Source organism: Danio rerio, chromosome 14, assembly GCF_049306965.1.
Source record: "Danio rerio strain Tuebingen ecotype United States chromosome 14, GRCz12tu, whole genome shotgun sequence".
NCBI lineage: Eukaryota > Metazoa > Chordata > Actinopteri > Cypriniformes > Danionidae > Danio > Danio rerio.
In genome coordinates this window covers 11,530,685-11,554,549 of record NC_133189.1, presented here as the reverse complement: position 1 = coordinate 11,554,549, position 23,865 = coordinate 11,530,685, and the positions used below count along the sequence as shown (strand labels likewise).

Sequence of the window (23,865 nt, the reverse complement as noted above, 5' to 3'; positions counted from 1 at the left end):
ATAAATAAATAAATAACTGTAAATCACTATAATGTAAAAAATTACCACAATTATCTATCAAATGTGATACAGCCCAAATTCCTTTTTCCATCCAAGACCCTACAAACAAAGATTTTCGATTACAAACAATATAATATATAACATAATATATAAAATATATATTATTGTGTGGAGTAAAGTTATGTTCAAATAATAGATTCCAGTATCGCAAAACTTGTTGGTGAAAACCTGAAAATTTCACAGGCAATTTGCATAAATCATAATCACAGCACAGAAAAAAATCAATACCAACCATTTTCCTGAAAACCGCATTAAGAATGGTGAACCAAAATGAATCCTTTTGACTAAGAAAGCAATTTAACCATTTTAACTTAAGTACCCCACTGATCAGAGAGAAATCTATTTGCAGACAAAAGTGAAGAGAGTTAGGGAGTCGTGGAAAAAAGTAAAGAACGGGGCGGGGGTGCATGTGAGGAGCGGGAAATCAGTAAAAGGAGGTGCCGGATCAGATTTCAGAGATGCCAGCTTGATCTCACGAGAAAACATGAATATTTTACGTTTAGTGGCTAATTTGTACAAATTTGTACGAGTTCAGTAATACAAAAATGTATGATTTTAAAAAGGAGGCATGAAACCCAACCCCAACCCTAAACCAAACTGTGATTGGGTGATGAGCAAATCTAAATTATACGAATTAAGCTGCGGTCACACTGGGCTTTTCCTCCCAAAGACTTCCATTCATACGCACGTTTCGAAGGTTGCTGCGGTGCCAAGTTCAAGCTGGGTGAACTCTGACCTGCGAAATCGCATCACTTGACTACGTGAGACCAATCGAGGATCAAAACATGACCTCTCTGGACCGAAATTTAAAATATGGAGCAATCGCTCGCTTTTTAAATATCTAATCATCTTGTTTAATACCGCCCCTTTTCGCAGAGCCGTACGACAGAATTTCGCAAACTCAAACTCTAGTGTGACCGCAGCTTTAGATCGTACGAATTCATACGAATCAGCCACTAAATCAAAAAGTTACGAATTGCCGAGAGATTGCGTTGGAGATGCGAAATCTCTATCCAGCTTATTCCAGCACAAAATTTCTGATTTAAAAAATATATATAGATATTAAAAATGCAAAACAAACAAGGATACCAAAGATTTTATTTCATTATCAGACAAAATTTTAAACAATTCATAATTTGTACCATTGAAAAAACAACACCAACAAACACGTAGTAAACAGAGTTAAATTAAAGGGTTTAAACACAGTCAAGGAATGCAATGATCACCCTAAGATTAGGGTCAGTGCAAATGAAACAAAAAGCATTGGCGATTCGGAATCCTCATAAATGAGAACCATAAGACAGGCATGTCAATCATGTATGAATACGACTACAGTATCTGAAGAGGGCGAAACAAATTGAACTCGAACACAGAATAAGCTTTCAAACAAGTCCGCTTAGAGAAATATTGAAAAAGATTACTTGCCTGTTTACAATACAATACAATACTGCTATCCCATTTGTATCTCCTTTTACACTAGAAGAAAAGGATATTTTGCACTAGCACCTCACAAGGCTTTGTGGGTTTATGGGTTTTATGGTAACACATGAATCATATATTAAGTTTTACACAATAGAAGTCCTAATCAATACTGACCTCCAGCAGTATCTTGCTAAATATATACAGACAGAGCTATCAAAATGCTTATATTGCATAACAATGCAAAAGAAAGCTTGTAAATCCAGACCGCACGCTGTTGAGAAAAACAGCCACAGTCTGAATAAGTCAATAAGGAATAATAATGGAAAAAAAGATTAATAATAGTGTCCCCAAAGTCAGTGATATGCTTATTACTGTGGATAAATGCATAGGGTTGATTTCTTACCAACTGAAAATTGGCCTGGAAATTTGTATTCAACATGTCTGTGTCACATTTCACTTTAAAACAAATCAAAAAATATCTAAAAATGAAAATTCAGCTCGTGAAATGAACTGCAGAGTGCATAATAATCAAGAAACATATTTTACCTAATATTATTCCCTGCATTATTTACCAAATGATTCATAAGTTTTCATTTCGGGTTTTTCTCTATGCCTTATTATGCTCTTTGTTATTGTGTATCTTAATAATAAATACAAGTTTTTAATTAAAACAAGCGAAAATAAATAACACAAAAATGTATAAAACATTTATAAAGAACTTTAAATATAAATATAACTTTAAAGGAAAGCCAATTATACACCAAAATTACTTTCTTTTGTTTTGAGGTTGAAACGTGATCTGAATACAATCATCCCAGATAAAAAAAAAAGCAAGAAATACCTCCAACTGAATCTTGATATATGATATTTTATAATAGATGTGTCCGTCAGTTGTCATCAAAGCATGATAATACACAATCCAACAGGTCCATGACATCTGAAAATGCCAGCGATTGTCCTGTGGCTCTCCTTTTCATAAACGCTCCGCAATATATTTGTTAACATTCAGCACAACGATCGGCACTACAAGCAAAATCCTCACCGTTCCCGATATAATAGGCTCTCTAAAAACATGCTGTTCTGGAATGATCCAGGATTTGGAATGCAGGCGTTTCGTTCAAGGATTGGAGCTTCCTTAAACCGCTCTTGAGGCTAAAGTGAATTAAGGGTCCCACTAATAAAATAAACAAAAAAATCTTATTAAGACCACTATTATTATTATTAATAATAATTCAATGTTTTTGCTAGAACTACTTTTTATGTTAAATGGTATTGCTAGAGATGTATGATTTTATATTTAACTCACACTTGAGACAATTTTCAAGTAATAGCACATCCCTGTTAAAATAGAACTTCAATAATTTTGAGAAATCATTAAAGAAACACTCCATTTTTTTTTAATTGTTCATTTTACAAATCCTCTAGAGTTCCACAGTCGAGTTTTACCATTTTTTAAATTAATTTAGCCAAACTTATAAATCATAAATCATTCAATCGGATAGGCCATTAGCTCAAAAAACAAAGGTTATGGTAATGTTGATCATTCATATCTAAAGCTTGATGGTACTGTAGTTACATACCAAGACTGAACGAAAAAGAAAATGTACTACTTTCTAGGTGTCTACGCACACTCACTGGCCACTTTATTAGGTACACCTTACTAGTACTGGGTTGGACCCTTTTGCCTTTAGAACTGCCTTAATCCTCCTTGGCAGATTTAACAAGGTACTAGAAATATTATGGTGCATATTGACATGATAGCATCACGCATTTGTTGCAGATTTGTTGGCTGCATATCCATGATGCGACACTCCTGTTTCCACCACACTCCAAAGTTGTTATATTGAATTGAGAACTGGGGAATGTGGAGGCCATTTGAGTACAGTGAACTCATTGTCATGTTCAAGAAACCAGTCTGAGATGATTTGTGCTTTATGACATGGCGCGTTATCCTGCTGGAAGTAGGCATCAGAAGATGGGTACACTGTGGTCATAAAGGGATGGACATAGTCAGCAACAATACTCAGGTAGGCTGTAGTGTTGACACAATGCTCAATTGGTACTAATGGGCCCAAAGTGTGCCAAGAAAATGTCCTCCACACTATTACACCACCAGCAGCAGCCTGAACCATTGATACAAGGCAGAATGGATCCATGCTTTCAGGTTGCCAAATTCTGACCCTACAATCTGCAGAAATCGAGACCCATCAGGCCAGGCAACATTTTTCCAATCTCCTATTGTGCAGTTTGGGTGATCCTGTGCGAATATTAGCCTCAGTTTCCTGTTCTTAGCTGACAGGAGTGGCACCCGGTGTGTTCTTCTGCTGCTGTAGCCCATCCGCCTCAAGGTTAGACGTGTTGTGTGTTCAGAGATGCTCTTCTGCATACCTCAGTTGTAACGAGTGGTTATTTGAGTCACTGTTGCCTTTCTATCAGCTCGAACCAGTCTGGCCATTCTCCTCTGACATCAATAAGGCATTTGCGCCCATAGAACTGCCCTTCACTGGATATTTTCTTTTTTCGGACCATTCTCTGTAAACCCTAGAGATGGTTGTGTGTGAAAATCCAACTAGATCAGCAGTTTCTGAAATACTCAGACCAGCCCATCTGGCACCAACAACAATGCCACCTTCAAAGTCACTTATATCACCTTTCTCCCCCATTTTGATGCTGGATTTGAACTGCAGCAGATCGTCTTGACCATGTCTACATGCCTAAATGCATTGAGTTGCAGCCATGTGACTGGCTGATTAGAAATTTGCCCTAACAAGCAGTTGGACAGGTGTACTTAATAAAGTGGCTGGTTAAGTATACTCTCATTCTGGAGAAATAATCAACGGACTTTGTTGCCGGACCATGGCTGCAGCAGGATCAATAATATTACAAGCTGCAGCCATGATCCGGCTACGAAGTCCCTTGATTATAGAGCCAGAATGAAAGTATAGTTCCTTGGTCTTACATACAGTATGTAAAGTATGTTTGATGGTATGGTAAGTTAACATTAAAACAATAAACTAATAATGGTAGTCAATCAAAAACAAATAAAGTCATTGGCCAGAAACAAAGTACAATAAATGAACTGTTTTCACAATATATGAATAAAAAGGCAACTACAGTGTACTCTGACCAGACTCATCCCCACCACTTCTGCTTTGAAGCACTTCCTTCAGGGCAGAGATTGTGTACACCATTGGCTAAAAGAACATGCATAAAAGGAATTCCATTGGCGGTGACTGTTCTAAACCAAATCCTTAGCTGAGGTATGTCTTGCAGATTAGTGTGTGCATATTGTTGTCAAGCTTTAAGTAGGAAAAGAAGGAAAGTTATTTAAACAAGACGCTAACGGTCTAATAGGATTCAAAGATTTATGCTTAGCCAAGCTAAAAGTGCTTCCTCCATACCCAGAGTTTGTCTATATGGTTTCAAAAATGGTAAAAGTGAACGATTTAACACTAGGTGACACATAAATCAAGCCTACATCCAAAAAAGTGGAGTGTTCATTTAATGTGCATAGTAATAAAATACCAGTATGACTTATGTTATATCTATAGAGAGAGGGAAGTAGCCCTAGCTACTGTGTTTTAACCACAGGTAACATGTTGTTTTATTTATTAGAGTGTCAAAAGCTGTTGTTTTGAAATACTACACATCTTTACACATTCTAAATATAATTCTACATATAGCTAGATCGTTTTAGTGGTAGTGTTAGTGCCTTCACCACTAAAATCCATACTCACCGAGTAGTCATCCTCTCCATTGATTACGATTCAGTCCTAATAAGGAGTGAAGATCCATTTTCATCTAAAAAAAATTTTATTAAATAAATGTTGGGAAGGGGGTGAGTCAATCTAGTGTTTAAAATACAAAATAAAATATAAAATACATATATAAAACACACATGTGTGTGTGTGTGTGTGTGTGTGTGTGTGTGTATATATATATATATATATTTTTTTTTTTTTTTTTTTTTTTTTTTTTTGCACCAACAAGGTGGTACAAGAAATTGTAATTAGTTGATTACAATGCAATTAAGATGCAATTAGAGATCATTTTACCAAACATAAAACACAAAACATCAGAAATTTTAAATATCTGTTGTCATTTCTGATATTTGGGATTTGGATTTAATGCAAGTAGAGCAATGTAAACAAGCTTGCTAGATTTCAATAATGTAGTGTAAAATCATTGTGAAACATCAATATCTGTGCATTGGCCATTACTAAAAAAATAATAGAATTTATTGAAGCAATATAAATAATGTATACTTTTATACATTATATTTATCTTTTAAAAAATAGCTTAAATTAGAAAATAAAACACAAGGTAGGCCTACTGTGCAAACAAAGAGGATGTTTCTCAGAAGCTGTCATGTTTTCATCCTCACTATACTTAAGATCTTAGTTTCTTTTTCGTCTCTCGTTTATCCTCATAGTATCCATGCGAAATAAAAGAACGGCATCTTAACCTTATCTTTCGTGAAATGGGGTTGCCGTTTAATGTAGCTATAGTAAATCGGACCCATTCAAAGTAGCGCCACTGCACAACCAAATGTTATGAATGCATGCTACACTTGTGACTGTACAGTGCGTTTTCTTTTTCTTATAATGCACAGAGTTTTGAGGTAAGGGACATTTTCATTTGCCATTCACTGACAGTCGAAAAGGCTCATGCAGTTCAACAAAATTCTTCTTTTTGCAAAAAACAAAATCTTATTCTGGAGGTTTTAAATTGCTGGGGTCAAATTGACCCCAGTGGATTACAGTTGTTGGCAGATTTTAGGGTAACAGGAGGGTTAAAATGAGCTAAAACAACACAAATATTGAGTTTTTTTGCAGGGATAACTTAATTGTTTTATGTTTAATACACTTAAATTTGTGACAATTAATAAACTTATCTTAATTCCTTCATGTTGTCCCAACACAAATCGATTGTATGGAACCACACAAGTTCCAGTAGATTGATTCTAGTAAATTGATCCATCAAGGCACAATTGAATTCAGCAGGATTTTTTTAATATATATTAAAAAGAAAAAAATGTGAAATTTATCAACATTATAAGGTAGCCCATCTACCCTTAGGTCATGTTGCATGTAACATTATGCTGCTGGGTATTAATCAGCATACATCATGCAATGTTTGAGACCATCAAAAAGACACTAGTGATGCAGAAATATGAATGGTCATGCATTAAATCTATTCATATCTATGATTTAGCGGCTTATTTATTTTAAGTGACTTGCAGACTTAGATGCAGACTACCTGCACTTTCTTCATCTGATCCACCATCCTCCACCCATTTTTCCTCATTGGCCAACAATGGATTCTCAGATTCACGCAGGGTCCTCAGTGGGAAATAGTGGCCATCCCCTTGGCTTTAAAACAAGCAGAACACATGGACAATATTTTTACAGACACTAAGGTGACCAGATTAATAAAATGAAAAGAAGAAACATTACAGAGTTAAGTTGTCAAAATAACACTGACATTTCACTTAGAGTTTTTTTTTTGTTTGTTTGTTTTTTTTGTGACTTATTATTAATCAAAGATAACAGTAAATATAACCACTGGACAAGGCAAATCAATCAGAGCAGTGTTATAGCATTATTCTGACTTTTAAACAAACTTATCAGAAAAAAGCATAAATTTAATTGCTTTTATTTGTAGTTTTTAAATTTCCTTTTCATATAAAGGTGCACTTTACATGGTGTGATGGTAGAACATTCGGGGATGTTTCCAATAATGTCTCACATCCTTTATCAAGCTACATACAAAAGTACTACTTTCATTTAAGACTGAATAGTTAGCATGTGACAAACTTAAATACAAATTAATTGTGTAATGGCAAAAGACAATGAGGTAATAACAGCACCGTTCTGATCCAGGGTTGCATTTCCTGAACAGTAATTACCACATTACACTGGAGATACTAGGTAGCTATGACTGCTTGCTAAACTGTGTTGCACATACTGCGTTCAAACCGCATTGAAAAAAACTATTGGAGTTTAATGCCAGCTAATTTCAAGACCAAAATAATGTTGATTTTAAATATTGCTGACCAAAATAATTGCTATAAAGTGTAAATAATGAAAATGACATTATTAAACTGAACTGAATCTGTTTTGAACTAACTAGAATTACATTAACATTCTATTATCTTATATGCTAAATATGTCCCACGAACGAAATATCGATTGAAATCAATTGATCATTTCGTGTTTATCCATGTATATCATAAATGCCCATGCACGCTTTATAACCAGAGCTTCAATCCTCTTATCAATTGAGAAGAAATAGAATTATTCATTCATTCATCAATTTTCCTTCGGTTTAGTGTCTTTCAGAGGTCGCCACAGCAGAACGAACTACCAACTCTCTGGCATACGTTTTACACAGCGGATGTAACTGCAACCCAGTACTGGAAAACACTCAAACACACTCATTCACACACAACGGCAAAGTTAGTTGTAATGTCAATCATGTAATTCACCTACAGAGCATGTGTTTGGACTGTGGGGGAAACCATAGCCCCCAAACCCACGCAAACACGTGACTCAGCCACGGCTTGAACCACTGACCTTCTTGCCATAAGGCGACAGTGCTAACCACTAATCCATCATGCTGCCGAAATGGAATTAAATGTATATATCTATGAAATGAAATATACAGATTTTAATGAATGTTATTTTACATATTTTTCCTTAAGCATTCCATATTTCATATTAAAGAGAGTTCACATAAAATGAAAATGTATTCACCCTCAAGTGATTTCAAATCTTTTGGATTTTTTTTCTGTTAAACACAAAAGAAGTTATTTTAAAGAATGTTAGAAACCTGTAACCATTGACTTTTATAGTAGAAAATACAAATAGTATGGAAGTAAATGGTTACAGGTTCAGCTTTTTTATTATTAATATCTTGTTTTGGGTTCAACAGATGAAAGAAACTCAAACAGGTTTTTTGGCAAGAAAGTGATGAGTAAATGCTAAAACGAAGAGTTCAAATGCAAAAGCCGCTAAACGCCACTTCCGCCAAAAATGAGATGACATTGAGTGAATGCTTTAGGCAGGTAATACACCATCAACAAATAAATTAGCTTCAAATCATCTAAATCGAAGCGTCAGCGTATTCAGAAATAACAGTTTGTTGGCGAAAGCCTCTAAACGCCACTTGCCTTTGACAGCAAAAGCCACTATATCCCAAGAACCAATCAGAAGGCACGAATCAATTCATATGTTTTCAATGTGGCAGCGTGCTGATACGCTGGCTTCATGAGGAGACTCATCTTGTTTTATTCCGCTTCCGATAAAGATTTTCAAAGACGGAGTTTGATGAACTGGATGAGCCTGTCTGACTGTCAGTGAATGGCAAATAAAAACGTCCCTTACCTCAAAACACTCAAAGCATTATAAGAAAAAGAAAACACACTGTACAGTCGGAAATGTAGCATGCATTCATAATGTTTTTTTTTGCGCAGCGACGCTACTTTAAATGATTTACTATACACTAAACGGCAACTCCATTTCACAAAAGACGAAGTTAAGATGTTGTTCTTTTATCCCATGTGGATGCTATGAGGATAAACAAAGAGACCAAGACCTTGAATATGGTGAGAATGAATGAATGACTGACAGCTTCTAAAAGTGTCTGAGATGCATCCCCTTTTTGCCCAGTAGGCCTACCTTGTGTTTTATTTGCTAATTTAAGCTATTTTTAAAAGATAAATATAATGTATAAAACTATATATTATTTATATAACTTCATAATACCAATCCGTCTGATAAGCTTTTTATATTATTGGAAAATGCACAGATAATGATGTTTCACAATAAATAATAATTTTACATTATTGGAATCTACCAAGCTTGTTTTACAATGTTTGCAATGTTTGCATTGCTTTACTTACAATAAATCTAAATCCTAAATATCAGAAATGACAACAGATTGTTAAGATTTAATTAATGTCAGTTTTAATGTTATTGATTAATGCACTTACTTGTCAGATTTCATTTAAACATTTTCATTCTGATTTTTCCCTGGTTTAAATCACAGTGGAATGAACCGCCACTTACTTGACAGATGTATTTTTAATTTCAGATGGTTTGTGTTTTATGTTCGGTAAAATAATCTTTAATTGCATCTTTAGTGATTTTCAACTAATTACAATGTCTTGTACCAAACAAGTGGATTTAGAGGTTTTTGCATAAAAAGCTCAAGTGGATCTAGCTGGTTTTGACGCAAATTTACCTTGTTAAAAACCAAAGACTTATCTGAAATGGTGTTTTTGAAAAAAAAAGGTATTTTATTTAAAAGCGAATAACCTTATCATTACATATAAAATGAAACTTCTAAACCTCATCAGAGGAGCCTAATATAAACTGCTTATTTAAAAGTAAAGAGGTCTGATAGATTAAGAGGGTTTTGCATCTGAACTCTTCAAATGTTTTGGGCGCTTAGTGTCATTAGTTTGATTAGGGTCATTAGTTTTATTTACTTAAAGTAAGTAAACCTATTGCTTTCATAGCAATTAGTTGACTTAACTTAAAAAAGTGAGTAAACTTAATGACAGAAATTAAATAAATTAATTATGTGCATAAATATAAAAATTGAAAGGGCACCGATGATGAAAATCAACTTTTGTAAGCTGTTTGGACAGAACTGTGTGTAGATATAGTGTATCCACAGTCATATTGGAGTGATCCAAATTCTAGTGATTTTGAAGCCCACCTCAACGTGACATAGGTGTGGTTTTCCCCACCCACCAAATTGATTGACAGGTGCAATTTCTCCATAGTAACATAGTACACATGTGAACATTTTTTGCCAAGAAACAACAAAAAGTCAACTTAAACCCTTTAAGTCAACTTAATTGTTCTAAGTTACAATGGGTTTACTCACTTTAAGTAACCAACCACTTTTTACAGAGTGAACTATTTCTTTTAAAAAGAAAACTATGCAACAAAGCAAGGCTGTAGTTGCAGAGTTGTAGTTTCACACAAGTTTGTGATACTATTCGCAAATATTCATAGAAACTATGTATTTGGCAAACAAAGAATCTAACAAAACGGTAACATCTGAAAGTGTGACCATAGTTGGCTAATAATGCTTTTGGAAAATGCACCCCTATCTAAGTACTTCATAGCGAAAGTAGTGGTGCATGACCAAGTAATCTGCGTAGCTTGTAAGCTCCTTTTGTTAATTTAATAGTTAAATAAAATCACTAGATAATTGCTCAGAAGTGTGTTTTAATAAACAATGACGTAATACACGGCTGAACTATCATAGTACGATGCAGGGGCGCCTGCAGGATTTAATTTCAGGGTACGCACAAATTCAGCACCGCCCCGCCCCTTCCCCCAATCATGTCAAGAAACACTATCATGCCAAACCGTTCTAAGAAAACTTCAGTACGGTTACAATTGTTTTTTCACTGAGCTTGCAAACGGCGCGGCATGATTACAAACTGTTCTCAGCCCGGAATTCTTGGCACGGTTAGACAACCGTGCCGAACTGTGCCAACAGATTCTGTGTGTTGACATCGTGGCTCTGTTGCCGAGCTACCACAGCTGGCTCAGCGGAAGCGCGCTAGTCATCAGACATCCACAAGTAAACTACACTACATGTATCGTTTGGGAAATGAACGATGTAGTGATGAGTGTTTCCCAAAACTCGTAGTTTCTCTGTCGCAGATCCATCGTTTGAACCACATTAGTTATAAAGTAAAATGCCCATAATGATGCTCTAAACAGGGTGGAGTAACAACTTCTTTAGAGAAGAACCCCATAATTACTTTGTGCAAATTATATTGTTTTACATGCACACGCATTTAAAAAATCCAATATTAGTTTTAGTAAAAACCTGGACTCGCTTTCCATATTAATTGAAATACATGTAAGTGGCTCATATAGAACCAATGTTTCCTTTAGAAATATTATTAAGAACATTACATATTCTTTTCTAAAACATAAAATCATTTACAATAGATAACACCTATTCTAATATCATAAATAAATCATATAAATAAATAAATAACGCAGCTATTTATTAAGAAATGAAATGTAATATTTATTATTTATTAGGAAATTAAAAGAAATACTTTAATAATAATATTACTAATATTAATGATGATGACGATTATTATTATTATTATTAAGTAGGACATTGTTTATTTATTTATTTTAAAAGTCTACTTTTACAATTTGACACACATAAACCACTGCAGAAATGTGCAATCCAACAGGCCCATGCATATACAGTACAGATACTTAATAAATAACCTACTATAAACTAAAAGCATTAACGTATGCAATGTTTTTTTGTTTTCACAAGCTTTGGAGACGTAACATGAATGTATATGAAAGGTATAGCTTTCGTCATGAGCCACGACATAACGTTCCAAATGGCATCAATGTTATTAAAGTGCACTGTGAAGGAAGCGCAATTGTAAACATGAAGTAAAAATACTTTGAAAGCAAATTACACCTAAGAGAGATTACTTTTTTTATTATTATTTTTAGGGGTTTTCACCCCTATCCTATTTGGATAGGACAGTGGAGATTTTTACAGACAGGAAATGTGGGAAGCAGAGATAGGGGAAGGATCAGCAAAGGACCTCGAGCCGGGAATCGAACTCGGGTCGCCGTGAGCACCTTGGTGCTATGTGTCGACGCACTAACCACTAGGCTATTGGCGCCGACAGAGAGATGACTGTAATGCTTTTCTATTTTTAATCATTCCAAGTTTAAATGTTAGAATGTTCTAAATGAGTAGGGCATAGGGGGGATAACTGGGAATAGAACACAGCCAGGAACTATGTTTCTAACTAAAGCTCCAGAGGTGTGGTTTCAAGCATTGAAGTTTTGCGACGCAGTTTGCGAATGTTCGTTGGAACAACAGATTTAGGAAACACCAAACCAACAAACTATGTTTGTAACGACAGAACTTGCGACCTTAGTTGGCTAACAATGTTTTTCGGAAATGCACCCCTGGAAATCAGCTACTAGTCAGGCCTTCTATTACATGTTGAAACACCTTTAGGTAGGAACAGAAGCATATGACTAGGTCACCAAAAATACAGCATACTTCATAGTATAGTTGTTGTTTATGTGAGACATACCACACCACATACCATAACACTGCTGTTATTTAAAAATGTGTATACATTGATATTTTCATAGTCAGCGTGTAACAAACAGTCATTGAGTGTAACCAGTTGTGACATCAGCTCACCTTGTGAATACTGGAATAAACCAGAGCTTTTTATGCTCCCCAAACACCTGCCGGAGGTTTTTGCTGAGCCCGACATTAAAGCCATTTCTGTCAGGCCCGTTCTGAAACACTGGTGGAGAAAATGCCTCTGGAACAGGAACATTCATAGAGGTTATACAGCTCACTCCACAATTATGAGCCACATAAATGACATCTGCTCACCAATGGTTAAGATAGAACACCAGAGCAAAATAGACTAAACACCAATAAACTAATTAAAATACAATGAAAGATAATTATGGTATGCGGTACAAAAAGAAGGCTTCCTCACCTAACGTTGATCTGTTTTTAGCCACCAGCCAACAGTGGTATCCAAACAGGAACATGAGACTAACAAAAAACATGAGAGCCACAAACAACAGGAAAAGCACATGGAATTTGGCTGGCCCGTTGGGAAGATCACCCTAACAAAAATAAATGCAAAAAAATGCAGGTTTAACATGTACTCCATATTTACACAAGTAGCTCAAAGTATTATCACGATCAAACCTTGTAAAAACAATTGCGATGCCAGTAAATTATATTATGAGACATAAGAGACTTTTTACTAAAAACAGGAAAAAAAAAAAAACTGACTAAATGGCAATAAGCTAGAAGATTTGAAAGCTGTTGTCTCTGATTTGTCAGGCATGGAATATAAAATTTTTTTTTAATCTGACCACTGTTTTTAATTGAGTGCTAATAACTAATTTTATTTTATTGCCTTCCCTGGCTTTTAATCTTTATTGTGCATTGTTGTTGTGATACTATAATTCTTAATATTACGTTTATTGTTATTTTACTGTTTTAGAATGTGTGTTATGGTTTTGTTCAGCACTTTGGTCAGGGCCAAACTAAAGTTAAATGTTCTTTAAAAAAAACTTTACTTACTAAGAACAGGTTTCCCGTTCTGTTGTGCACCCATATTTTTACTAATACACAAGGTCATAGGGCAGGATTTGTAAATAGAATTAAATATTGTGACTACACAGTTCTTTTATATTATTCTATTAAAAGTGTGCTTTGCGCTCGAGGAGCAATTTCTCTGATTAAAAATGAGCACATACAACCATTTCTGCAAAACTTTTTACTTGCCTACAATATAGATATCAGAGAAAAATCTACCTTATTAAATCAATGCAATCTAAAGCACATTTAAAGATATAAAGTAATTAGCTCCCAATCTTTTTTCAGGTCTGGAAATCATTTCTTTTTTTATTCGATTCCCCTATGTTCACAGGTTTTACATAAATCTAAAGGTTTATGATTAATAAAAAAAATGTTTACATAAATGAGTTTTAAAGAGGACATATTATACCCCTTTTTACAAGATGTAAAATGAATCTCTGATGTTCCTATTGTGTGTATGTAATCATTTGGCTCAAAATATCCCACAATTCATTTTTTATAACTCTTTGAAACCGCCCCTTTTAGGCTTTCATCTAAACCGTGCCATTTTGGCAACTGTCGCTTTAAACTCAAATGAGATTGTGGTCTTTTCAATAGAGGGCGGAGCATAGAAGCAGATTCAAAACTCTAATGGCAAACAGCTGCTTCTCACTCAGAGCCGTATATGCTAATGAGTAAGAGATCGCCAATAATAGATAGGGCTTTCACAAATCTGATAACATTTACAAAGAGAAAAATGTTAAATCAAAGTGTTTCTACAGACTGTTTTTATCAAGTCTGAATATAAAAAAATTTAATTAATTTTTACCATTAGACGCTGGCTATATTCACAGAGGCCCAATACCGATTCTACCGCTAAGCCCTTCTCCTACCCTTACCTCTCGTTTTGCGTGTTCACGTGAAGAGGTAGGTATGTCCCAATTCTCTTTAGCTTGAAGGCGTAGGGCTAAGTGAAAGGGCTAGATACCCCTTCAAACAAAGATATTTTAAGACCATGCTCGAAACCAAGGGGTACAAAAATTAATAAGTTTTTTTTTTGTCATTATTACGATTTTTTCAACAGACAAGCATATGTTTTAATACATACATAAGGGCGTTTGTGTTTTAAAATGGTAAAAAAAAAAAAAACACTAAATTTTAGTATCTATAATCCCCGATAACTCCTGTATAGCAGTCCCACAACATTCCGTCGTTCTATGACACTTGGGAACAAAAAAAGAATAGGGATTGGGCCAGAGTGTCACCACGTAACTAAACCCCTTATGAAATTGATTTTTGCATAATAGGTTCCATTAAAAGACCATTTTGGCCTTGCTTAAACTCACCACCCAGAACTTGAGGAAATACTGAAACACTGTCGATGCGATGAACACACAGTAGATCATGGAGTAAGACAGGAACAGTAGAAAGAACTTGTAGTTGGAGAACCCGACACAGTTGTTTACCCTTAAGAGTACATAAGAAAAAGATAAGTAAGAAAACAAAATGATAAATGCTTATGTACTCCATATTAACACATAAAGAGAGCTCGAAGAATTATCACAATCAGAAAAGCGTAATGGCAGTAAATTATACACTGAGCTGCCACTTTATTAGGTTCATTTTACTAATAGTGGGTTGGACCCCCTTTTGCCTTTAGAACTGCCTTAATCCTTCATGGCATGGATTCAACAAGGTACTGGAAATATCCCTCAGAGATTTTGGTCAACCTGTGTGAATTGTAGCTTAAATTTCTTGTTCTTAGCTAACAGGACTGGCACCCGGTGTGGTCTTCTGCTGCTGTAGCCCATCTGCCTTAAGGTCTGTTGCGTTCAGAGTTGCTCTTCTGCATACCCCGGATGTAACGAGTGGTTACGTATTTGAGTTACTTTTGCCTTTCTATCAGCTCGAACCAGTCTGGCCATTCTCCTCTGACATCAGCAAGGCATTTCTGCCCACAGAACTGTCACTCACTGGATATTTTCTCTTTTATCGGACTATTCTCTATAAACCCAGAGATGGTTGTGGGTGAAAATCCCAGTGGATCAGCAGTTTATACTCAGACCGGCTTGTCTGGCATCAATAACCATGCCACCTTCAAAGTCAAGTAATTAAATTTCTTCTCGATTCTGATGCTCGGTTTGAACTGCAGCAGATTGTCTTGACCATGTCTACATGCCTAAATGCATTGAGTTGCTGCCATGTGATTGGCTGATTAGGAATTTGTGTTAACGAGCAGTTGGACAGGTGTACATAATCAAGTGGCCGGTGAGTGTGATTTTTAAGTTGTCTTTGATTGATCAAGCAACAAACATTTTATCTGACCAATGTTTTTAAATGAGCCCTAAATAACTGGGTTTCTATTCTGTAGTGATCATCAGATGGACATTTTACTAATACACAAGACCATAGAGGAGGATTTGAAAATGGAGGTGAATATTGTTCATCCAAAGAAAAAGACATCAAATATCCAACAAGGTTTTGGTCATCATGAGTTAAAAGTAAATGAACAGCAACAAAGGACTTAAATCATAATATAATAATATTCTCCATTTACCATGGACAGTGGTGATCCATCTTCAAAACACATCTATAAAAAAACAAACAGGAACATTAAACCATTAAATGAGACACAGCGAAATCAGGTTGTGTTGTCTGACTAAATCCTGCAACTTTAATTAAAATAAAGGCTTTGTGTAAAGAGATCTATTTTCAGGAACAGGGGTTGGTGCAGTGCTTGACTTACGTTTCACAGACGGAACAGTGGTGACAACGGTCCGGCTTTATCACCTGACAACGATCACAGAACCTGATAGCTGAAGACATGGAGATAAAGAAGATCAGCTGTCCATGTTTACATCCGATCGCATGTTTAACTGGCAAACATTGCCATTCAAAGCATTCTGCAAAAATGACTACATCTCTGCAGCTGCTGTGGAAATGTACACAATCATGACAGATGGCTGGGGCATCATAGCTACTGCCCTCATTACTGCCAATTACATCTTGTGTTCCGCGTACCTCCTGACTGAGCACGTGTGAAGATGGGAAGTTTCTTGGCGATATCAACAAGAATCTGCTTCTGAACCTCTGGTCTCTCCTCCATCTCATATCGCTCTTTATCAGTGTATGACAAGTGAAACTAGAGCACAGAGAAGAAAAATGCTTAGCAGACATTTTCTGTATGAAGAAACCGAAACCTTATATTGAAAAACGATCAGTTTTTTTTGCAATGTGACATTTTCAAGACAGTTGAAAATGTTGTTAACACTTTATGGTCCATAAGTAATGTATTTACTAAAATAAACCATGTATAAATAATCTTGTAAAGCATTCATTAAACATAGTTCAACATTAATCAATCTATTATTAAGATTATTTTAAATTTACCTTAAATAAGATTACCAAACATGAATAAATATCTTAATGTAATATTAATAGTTTGTTCATGCTAGTAAATATAATAACTCTCATTAATTAAAGGACCATTATTTGAAAGTGTTACCAAAATGCATTTCAGATACATATTACCTTTAAATATTTTCAGTGTTTGCATTTTGCTGGACAACAACAGAAAATCAAGTTATTTATTATTAACTGTTTTAAGAGAATGCATTTTGCATTTAAATTACCAAAAAAAGCTTTAAATATAATAATTTTTTAACTAAACGATACAATAATTTTCTTAGACAGTACAAATAGGACTACTGAATATAGCTTATCAAAGTTTTTGGCTAGATGCAAGTAAATCATGTAACATTCTGCAGGATCTTAAAAGGATAGTTCACCCAAAACTGGAAATCATCTGTCTCCATTCACTCACCCTAAACTTGTTTTAAACCTGTTTGACTTTCTTTCTTCTGTTCAACAGAACAGAAGGTATTTTGAAGAAACCAGCTTTTCAACCGGATTTTCAGCTTATATTTACTCCCAAATTATCTTCTTTAGTGTTCAATAGAATGAAGAATCTAATTAAGGTTTTGAATGATTTGAGGGTGCATACATTTTCACATTTTGATTGAATTATCCTTTTAATCTGCCCATGGTTGGATTCATTTTATTAAACAAATGAAAGAAACTGCTTTGGTGATTAATACAAAACAACAATATAGTATAGAGATATTGCTGTAAATTCACTGTAATATTTGGGAATTCAGCAATTTATGCAGATATTTTGCAAACTAGTAGTGCGATCTAAACCAAAGTGGCATAGTTGCATATAATAGACTCAGAATAACAAGAGTTAGGAAAACAAAAACAAAGAACAAGTAGACATTTCCATTCCGGTTCACCACAAAAGCCAAACATTTGAAGTGTTGACTTGGACAAAATGAGATCACCAAACTTGAATACAAGCTCAATCGGAGGTCACTATAAAAAAAGTAGTGGGGTTTGACCACATGGTGGCGCTACAAAATAGAAATAAATCATTGAAGCAACCGAGGGACCACTGGTCTGACTTACTCAAAAATCGGCTTCCAGTGTATCTATCCAAGATGGCACCCGAGCCAGAACAAAGCAATACTGCATTTAACTTAAGTGTAAGCTGCAGTATATTGTAAAACATTTTGCACATCCTAAACAGAAACTCAGATATTTGAGTAAATCGGGGGAGCGGATATAAAAAAGCATGACAATGTTTAAAAGATTCAACCAACTGGTTACACTACAACTGTTAAAAAGGTTGAAAATTCTGTTTTGCTATGTAGATTGACTTAAAAATATGTTTTGTTGTATTTTTCAAACTGTTTGAACTAGTTACAAATTTACTAAAGAATAAATACTGCATTTGCCTTAAATAGCTGAAACTCATGACTGCTTGCAGCTATATTTTTCTTAATTTATTGAATATGCCAGACAGAAATGAAACATTGTTATCAGACTTTTATTATTTTCATGTTCATTCTTGTAAACCAAAGAAATAAAGATGACTATTGTGCCACATGTATAATATTACTGCAGAAAATGTTGTTTGGGTTTTTTATGGTCTGCTGAAAATAATTAGTTAATTCCAATAAATTGCCTTTGAATATGTAATGTATGACCTGTGAGAAGGGCTATGCCACCTCAGTTTTTAAAAGCAATTGTTTACAGTTAAACAGAAGTTATTCCCATAATAAATACAAAGCACTATTAGTTGTAGAAATTCTTCTGGATAAACACAGAACTTGAGATATCAAATCATAAGCACCTTTTTAGTCGGTGTAGATGGTGGAGTAAAGATGGCCTTCCAATATGTCCAACAGAACATTATAAAGCACACATGGAATATCAACAAATAGGTCACTGTGGAAAAAATGACACATTGCAGTGAAGTTAAACACTGAACTAGAATCTCTAGAAAAGAACAGATGTTTACATACTTAGTCAACTAAGATGCCTTTATATATCATTTTCACTTAGTTTTAGTAAACTAAGATGCCTTAATAAATCATTTCACTTAGTTTTAGTCAACTAAGATGCATTAATGTATCATTTTTACATAGTTTTAGTCAACTAAGATGCCTTAATGTATCATTTTCACAATTTTAGTCAACTAAGATGCCTTAATATAAGTTTTAACTTAGTTTTAGTAAACTAAAATGCCTTAATAAATCATTTCACTTAGTTTTAGTCAACTAAGATGCCTTAATGAATTATTTTTACATAGTTTTAGTCAACTAAGATGCCTTAATGTATCATTTTCACAGTTTTAGTCAACTAAGATGCCTTAATATAATTTTTTACTTAGTTTTAGTAAAGTAAAATGCCTTAATATATCATTTACGCATAGTTTTAGTCAACTAAGATGCCTTAATATATCATTTGCGCATAGTTTTAGTCAACTAAGATGCCTTAATTTATCATTTACGCATAGTTTTAGTTAACTAAGATGCCTTTATATATCATTTTTACATAGTTTTAGTCAACTAAGACGCATTAATGTATCATTTTCACAGTTTTAGTCAACCAAGATGCCTAAATATATAATTTTCACTTTGTTTTAGTCAACTAAGATGCCTAAATATATCATTTGCACTTAGTTTTAGTCAACTAAGATGCCTTTATATACTATTTTTACTTAGTTTTAGTCTACCAAGATTCCTTAATATACAATTTTCACATAGTTTTAGTCAACTAAGAAGCCTAAATATATAATATTCACCTAGTTTAAGTCAACTAAGATGCCATAATATATAATTTTCACTTTGTCAACTAAGATGCTTTAATTGATCATTTTCACATAGTTTTAGTCAACTAAGTTGCCTTAATATATCATTTTCACATAGTTTTAGTCAACTTAGATGCCTTAATAATTTTCACTTAGTTTTTAATTCCTTCTTTCTTTTTTTTAAATCCAAAATCATATTCAGAATATTTATTGTCTAATATGCAATGGCAAAGTGAAGCTAAAATTACAATAGATCACTTACCCCTCTCCAGATTATTGCTGAGAGTAACTGAAAACAGATAATCAGGGTCAATGTCGTGAAATATGATGAAAGTCATAATATATATTATGCTATCAAATGCTGTTTAGTCTAGGTAGGCAGCTCACTGAGCTTTGAAACACAGACCATGTTAACAATCCTCTCTTAGAGGTATTTAAACGGTTTTGGAAAGATAAACAAAAACAACCTCATATATTTAGTGTAATAACAACAAAAATATTATACATTTGCGAATATTTGCGGATTACACTTGACACTTCCTTATTACAGGCGAACAACAAACATTAGTTCCATTAAACAAACACAATATCAACAGAGAAATCTTACCAAAGCACAATTCAAAGACATACGCATAATAAGACCAGAGAACCACAGATGAAATTATGATGACTGGAATCCAGGAAAAAATCCTTTGACAACATCTGAGTGCTCTCGACAGAGCCATGATCAGTCCGATCGGACATCTGCTAGTAAGACTGCCTATCCAAACAACAATCTCTCTGACATCAGCTAAAACCCCTGGCAAATAACCAAACAGCGATCTACTCTGGCATCCGCTAGTACGCCTGCGTGACAGCAAAACCGTAGCATGTTTGTTCAGTTTACATTGTTCAATACAATGTTAGTTAATGTTAGTATTATTATTGTTATGATTTCAGTTCTGTGAGAAATGTTGGAAATACGGACCAACATTCAGGATATGAAATACAGAGTCATTATCACTATAATGTGCCTTTGATGTCCCACAAGATTGAATCAGTTATATATGAACATGAAATAATGCGAAATAATGAAATTCTGATGTTTTATTGTGTTTGGTTAAAACTTTACACACATGCAGGAAGAATTTTAAGTGTTATAATACTTTTTTGTCAATTTTTGCCAAAAATTCTTTAATTAATTCATTGATTCATTTATTCTCATACACTTTTCCGGGGCCGGATCGTAGTCTTAGGAGAGAACCCCAAACTTCTCACCAGACACTACCTCCAGCTCCACCGAGGGGATCCCGAAGCGTTCCCAGCCCAGCTGAGGGCCAGCGGAGAAATTAAAATGGTCGTGCCCAACTGAGTCTGGTTCTCTCAAGGTTTTTTTTCTTCACTCCCATCAGGTGAAGTTTTTTTTCCCTCTCCGCTGTCGCCACTGCCTCGCATGGTTCAGGATTGGTAGAGCTACGCATCGATGAATTGGCTCTTCAGTGTTTGAACTCTCAGTAATGATTAAATCACACTGAACTGAGCTAAACTGAACTGAACTGAACTTTAACACTAAAACCTGAACCACACTGTTCCAGTTACTATGACCATTTATGTGAAGCTGCTTTGACACAATCTACATTGTAAAAGCGCTATACAAATAAAGCTGAATTGAATTGAATTGAACATTGTACCTTCAACATGTTCTGGGTCTTCCACTGAACTAGTCTGGAACACCTCCTAAGGTAGGCATCCAGGAGGCATCCGAAACAGATGCCCAAGCCACCTCAGCTGACTTTTCTCAATGTGGAGGAGCAGCGGCTCTACTCCAAGCTCCTCCTGGGTGACAGATCTCCTCATCCTATGTAAAGCGGGTGCGCCCTGCCACCCTGTGAAGGAAACTCATTTTGGCTGCTAGTATTCGAGATCTTGTCCTTTCAGTCATGACCCAAAGCTCATGACCATGGTGAGAGAAGGAACATAGATTGACTGGTTAATCGAGAGCTTTGTCTTTCGGCTTAGCTCCTTCTTTACCACAACAGACAGATACATCGACCGCATTACTGCAGCCGCTGCACCAATCCACCTGCCAATCTCACGCTCCATCCTTCCCTCACTCGTGAACAAAACCCCAAGATACTTGAACTCCTACACCTGGGGTAAGGACTTTTCTTTAACCTGGAGATGGCACCACCTCTTTCTGGTGGAGCAGGGACTGATTCTCATCCCAGTCGCGTCACACTCGGCAGCAAACCGCCCCAGTGCATGCTAAAGGTCCATGTTCGATGAAGCCAACAGAACAACATCGTCTGCGAATTACAGAGATAATATCCTGTTGTCCCCGAACCGGACCCCCTCTAGCCCAAGGCTGCACTTTGAAATTCTGTCCATAAAATTTATGAACAGAATTGGTGACAAAGGGCAGCCCTGCCTGTCTCTCATTAAATGAATGTGATTTTTCCATGTCCCACACAATGCTCAGCCTTTTTAGTCTAAAAAGTAGACAAATTAGATCAAATTAAAAAGATTTTTAAATATTCTTATTGTCTTTAATAAGTTATTTGATAAAATAAGTTATTTTGATAACTTTTATTTTGTTTTTATGATATTATTAATCATTTTGCACGTGTCCTAGAGATTGCTGTCCACCCTGTCATGATATGGTTAATGCCCCTTTAAGAAACCCTCTGATGTACTCATTGGCATCCCCAAGCCCATTTTGCTGTTCTTCAGAGGAGGTTAAAACATCTGCTGTGCACACGTAAGTATCTACACTTATGCTTCTTATTTTTCCTCATATTTTGTTTGAAATTGAATGTTGTCAAGCTTAACATGTCCACCCTGTCATAGTGACATATTGTACAAAGAGCTTAAATAGGGAAACATTTTGCGAGCTACAGGTACAACCAATCTGTGTTCAATAAATGCTATCTTTAGCCAAAAATGTCCTCCCTGTCATTGTCCACCCTGTCACAAATCCTTCCTTGACAGGGTGGACATATTTATTTATTTATTTATTTATTTATTTATTTATTTATTTAATATTTTATTGTTAATACGTTTTTTTGTTTTTTTTTTTATGTTACAACATATATACACACACATACTGATGCAATACCTGAGTGGACAATACAAGCCTTTTGGCAAAATCTGTCTCAGTCTATGTAAAGGATTTCCTTTTAAAGTCATAATGGAGCTCCTTGACTGTTTAAAATAAAAATACATGCCAATGTCCACCCTGTCTTGTTTTCCACCATTATGCTCAACTTTTATGAAAATAAACTAATTATTTATGAACTCAGCAAAAAATCTTGTGTGATTTCTTAATTAATCAATAAGAGCCAGTTAATATTGTTTGAAAGTTTGACAAAATATTTTAGATCTTCGGTTGTATTTTGAAAAGAACGTGCAACGATTGCACACTGCAAATTTTAGATAGTAGATTTAACTACCTTGGAGTTAAAATTAACACTCCCTCAGAGTTTATATAGGAACCACTATAAGTGTTAAAAATAACACTTTTAAAAGTGTTAACATTGTCAACACCAAGAGAGTGTTAATTAGCAAACTCTTATAGTGTAAAATATCTGTTAAATTTCCGAAAAAAATACCAGCAGCTGAGGTTGCCAGAATCTTTCTGTGAAAATCATGGAAGTTTTATATAACTGTATAAATTTACAAAAATTAACCATATTTCATGAATTAACACATTGTTTATTTTACAAAATCATAGCTTAGTGCACAAAAATGTAAAGTCTTTAGATGCAATAATGTTTTCATGTGTGACTGCAATTAGCAAACAGATTTTGACTGCATTAGTAACTACACAGTTACCTTTAAACAAAAGAAGATGCAGCATAACATCAAATATTCTTAGTTCATCTTGGACTTGAACAGAGACGCTATTATCCTCCACAATGGTGACACAAAAACTGTTTAGCTGTTTTTCTTTCTTTTTTTTTCATTTTTAGATTTTACGGAAAAATACCAGCAGCTGTGGTTGCCAGCAATCTGCTGTTTTTAACATTCATAAATTCAGTTTACAGAATATTTCTGTTAAAAGCACATTCAACAGTCAATTTTATCAATCTCACACTGCAAATTTTAGATTTAGTAGATTTAAC

General features: G+C 34.9%; 1 protein-coding gene across 1 annotated transcript; it reads right to left on the bottom strand.

Annotated features, from left to right (window-relative positions):
* Positions 1-1,140: 1,140 nt before the first annotated feature.
* zdhhc15b (zDHHC palmitoyltransferase 15b) lies at positions 1,141-20,503 on the bottom strand. Its single transcript, NM_001077781.1, is given in 12 exon segments — positions 1,141-2,656; positions 5,220-5,283; positions 6,742-6,854; positions 12,709-12,835; positions 13,019-13,151; positions 14,961-15,081; positions 16,172-16,204; positions 16,361-16,430; positions 16,636-16,756; positions 18,806-18,900; positions 20,028-20,054; positions 20,373-20,503. Coding segments are annotated over 11 exon segments (999 nt in total). The 5' UTR covers positions 20,491-20,503; the 3' UTR covers positions 1,141-2,656; positions 5,220-5,242.
* Positions 20,504-23,865: the final 3,362 nt, after the last annotated feature.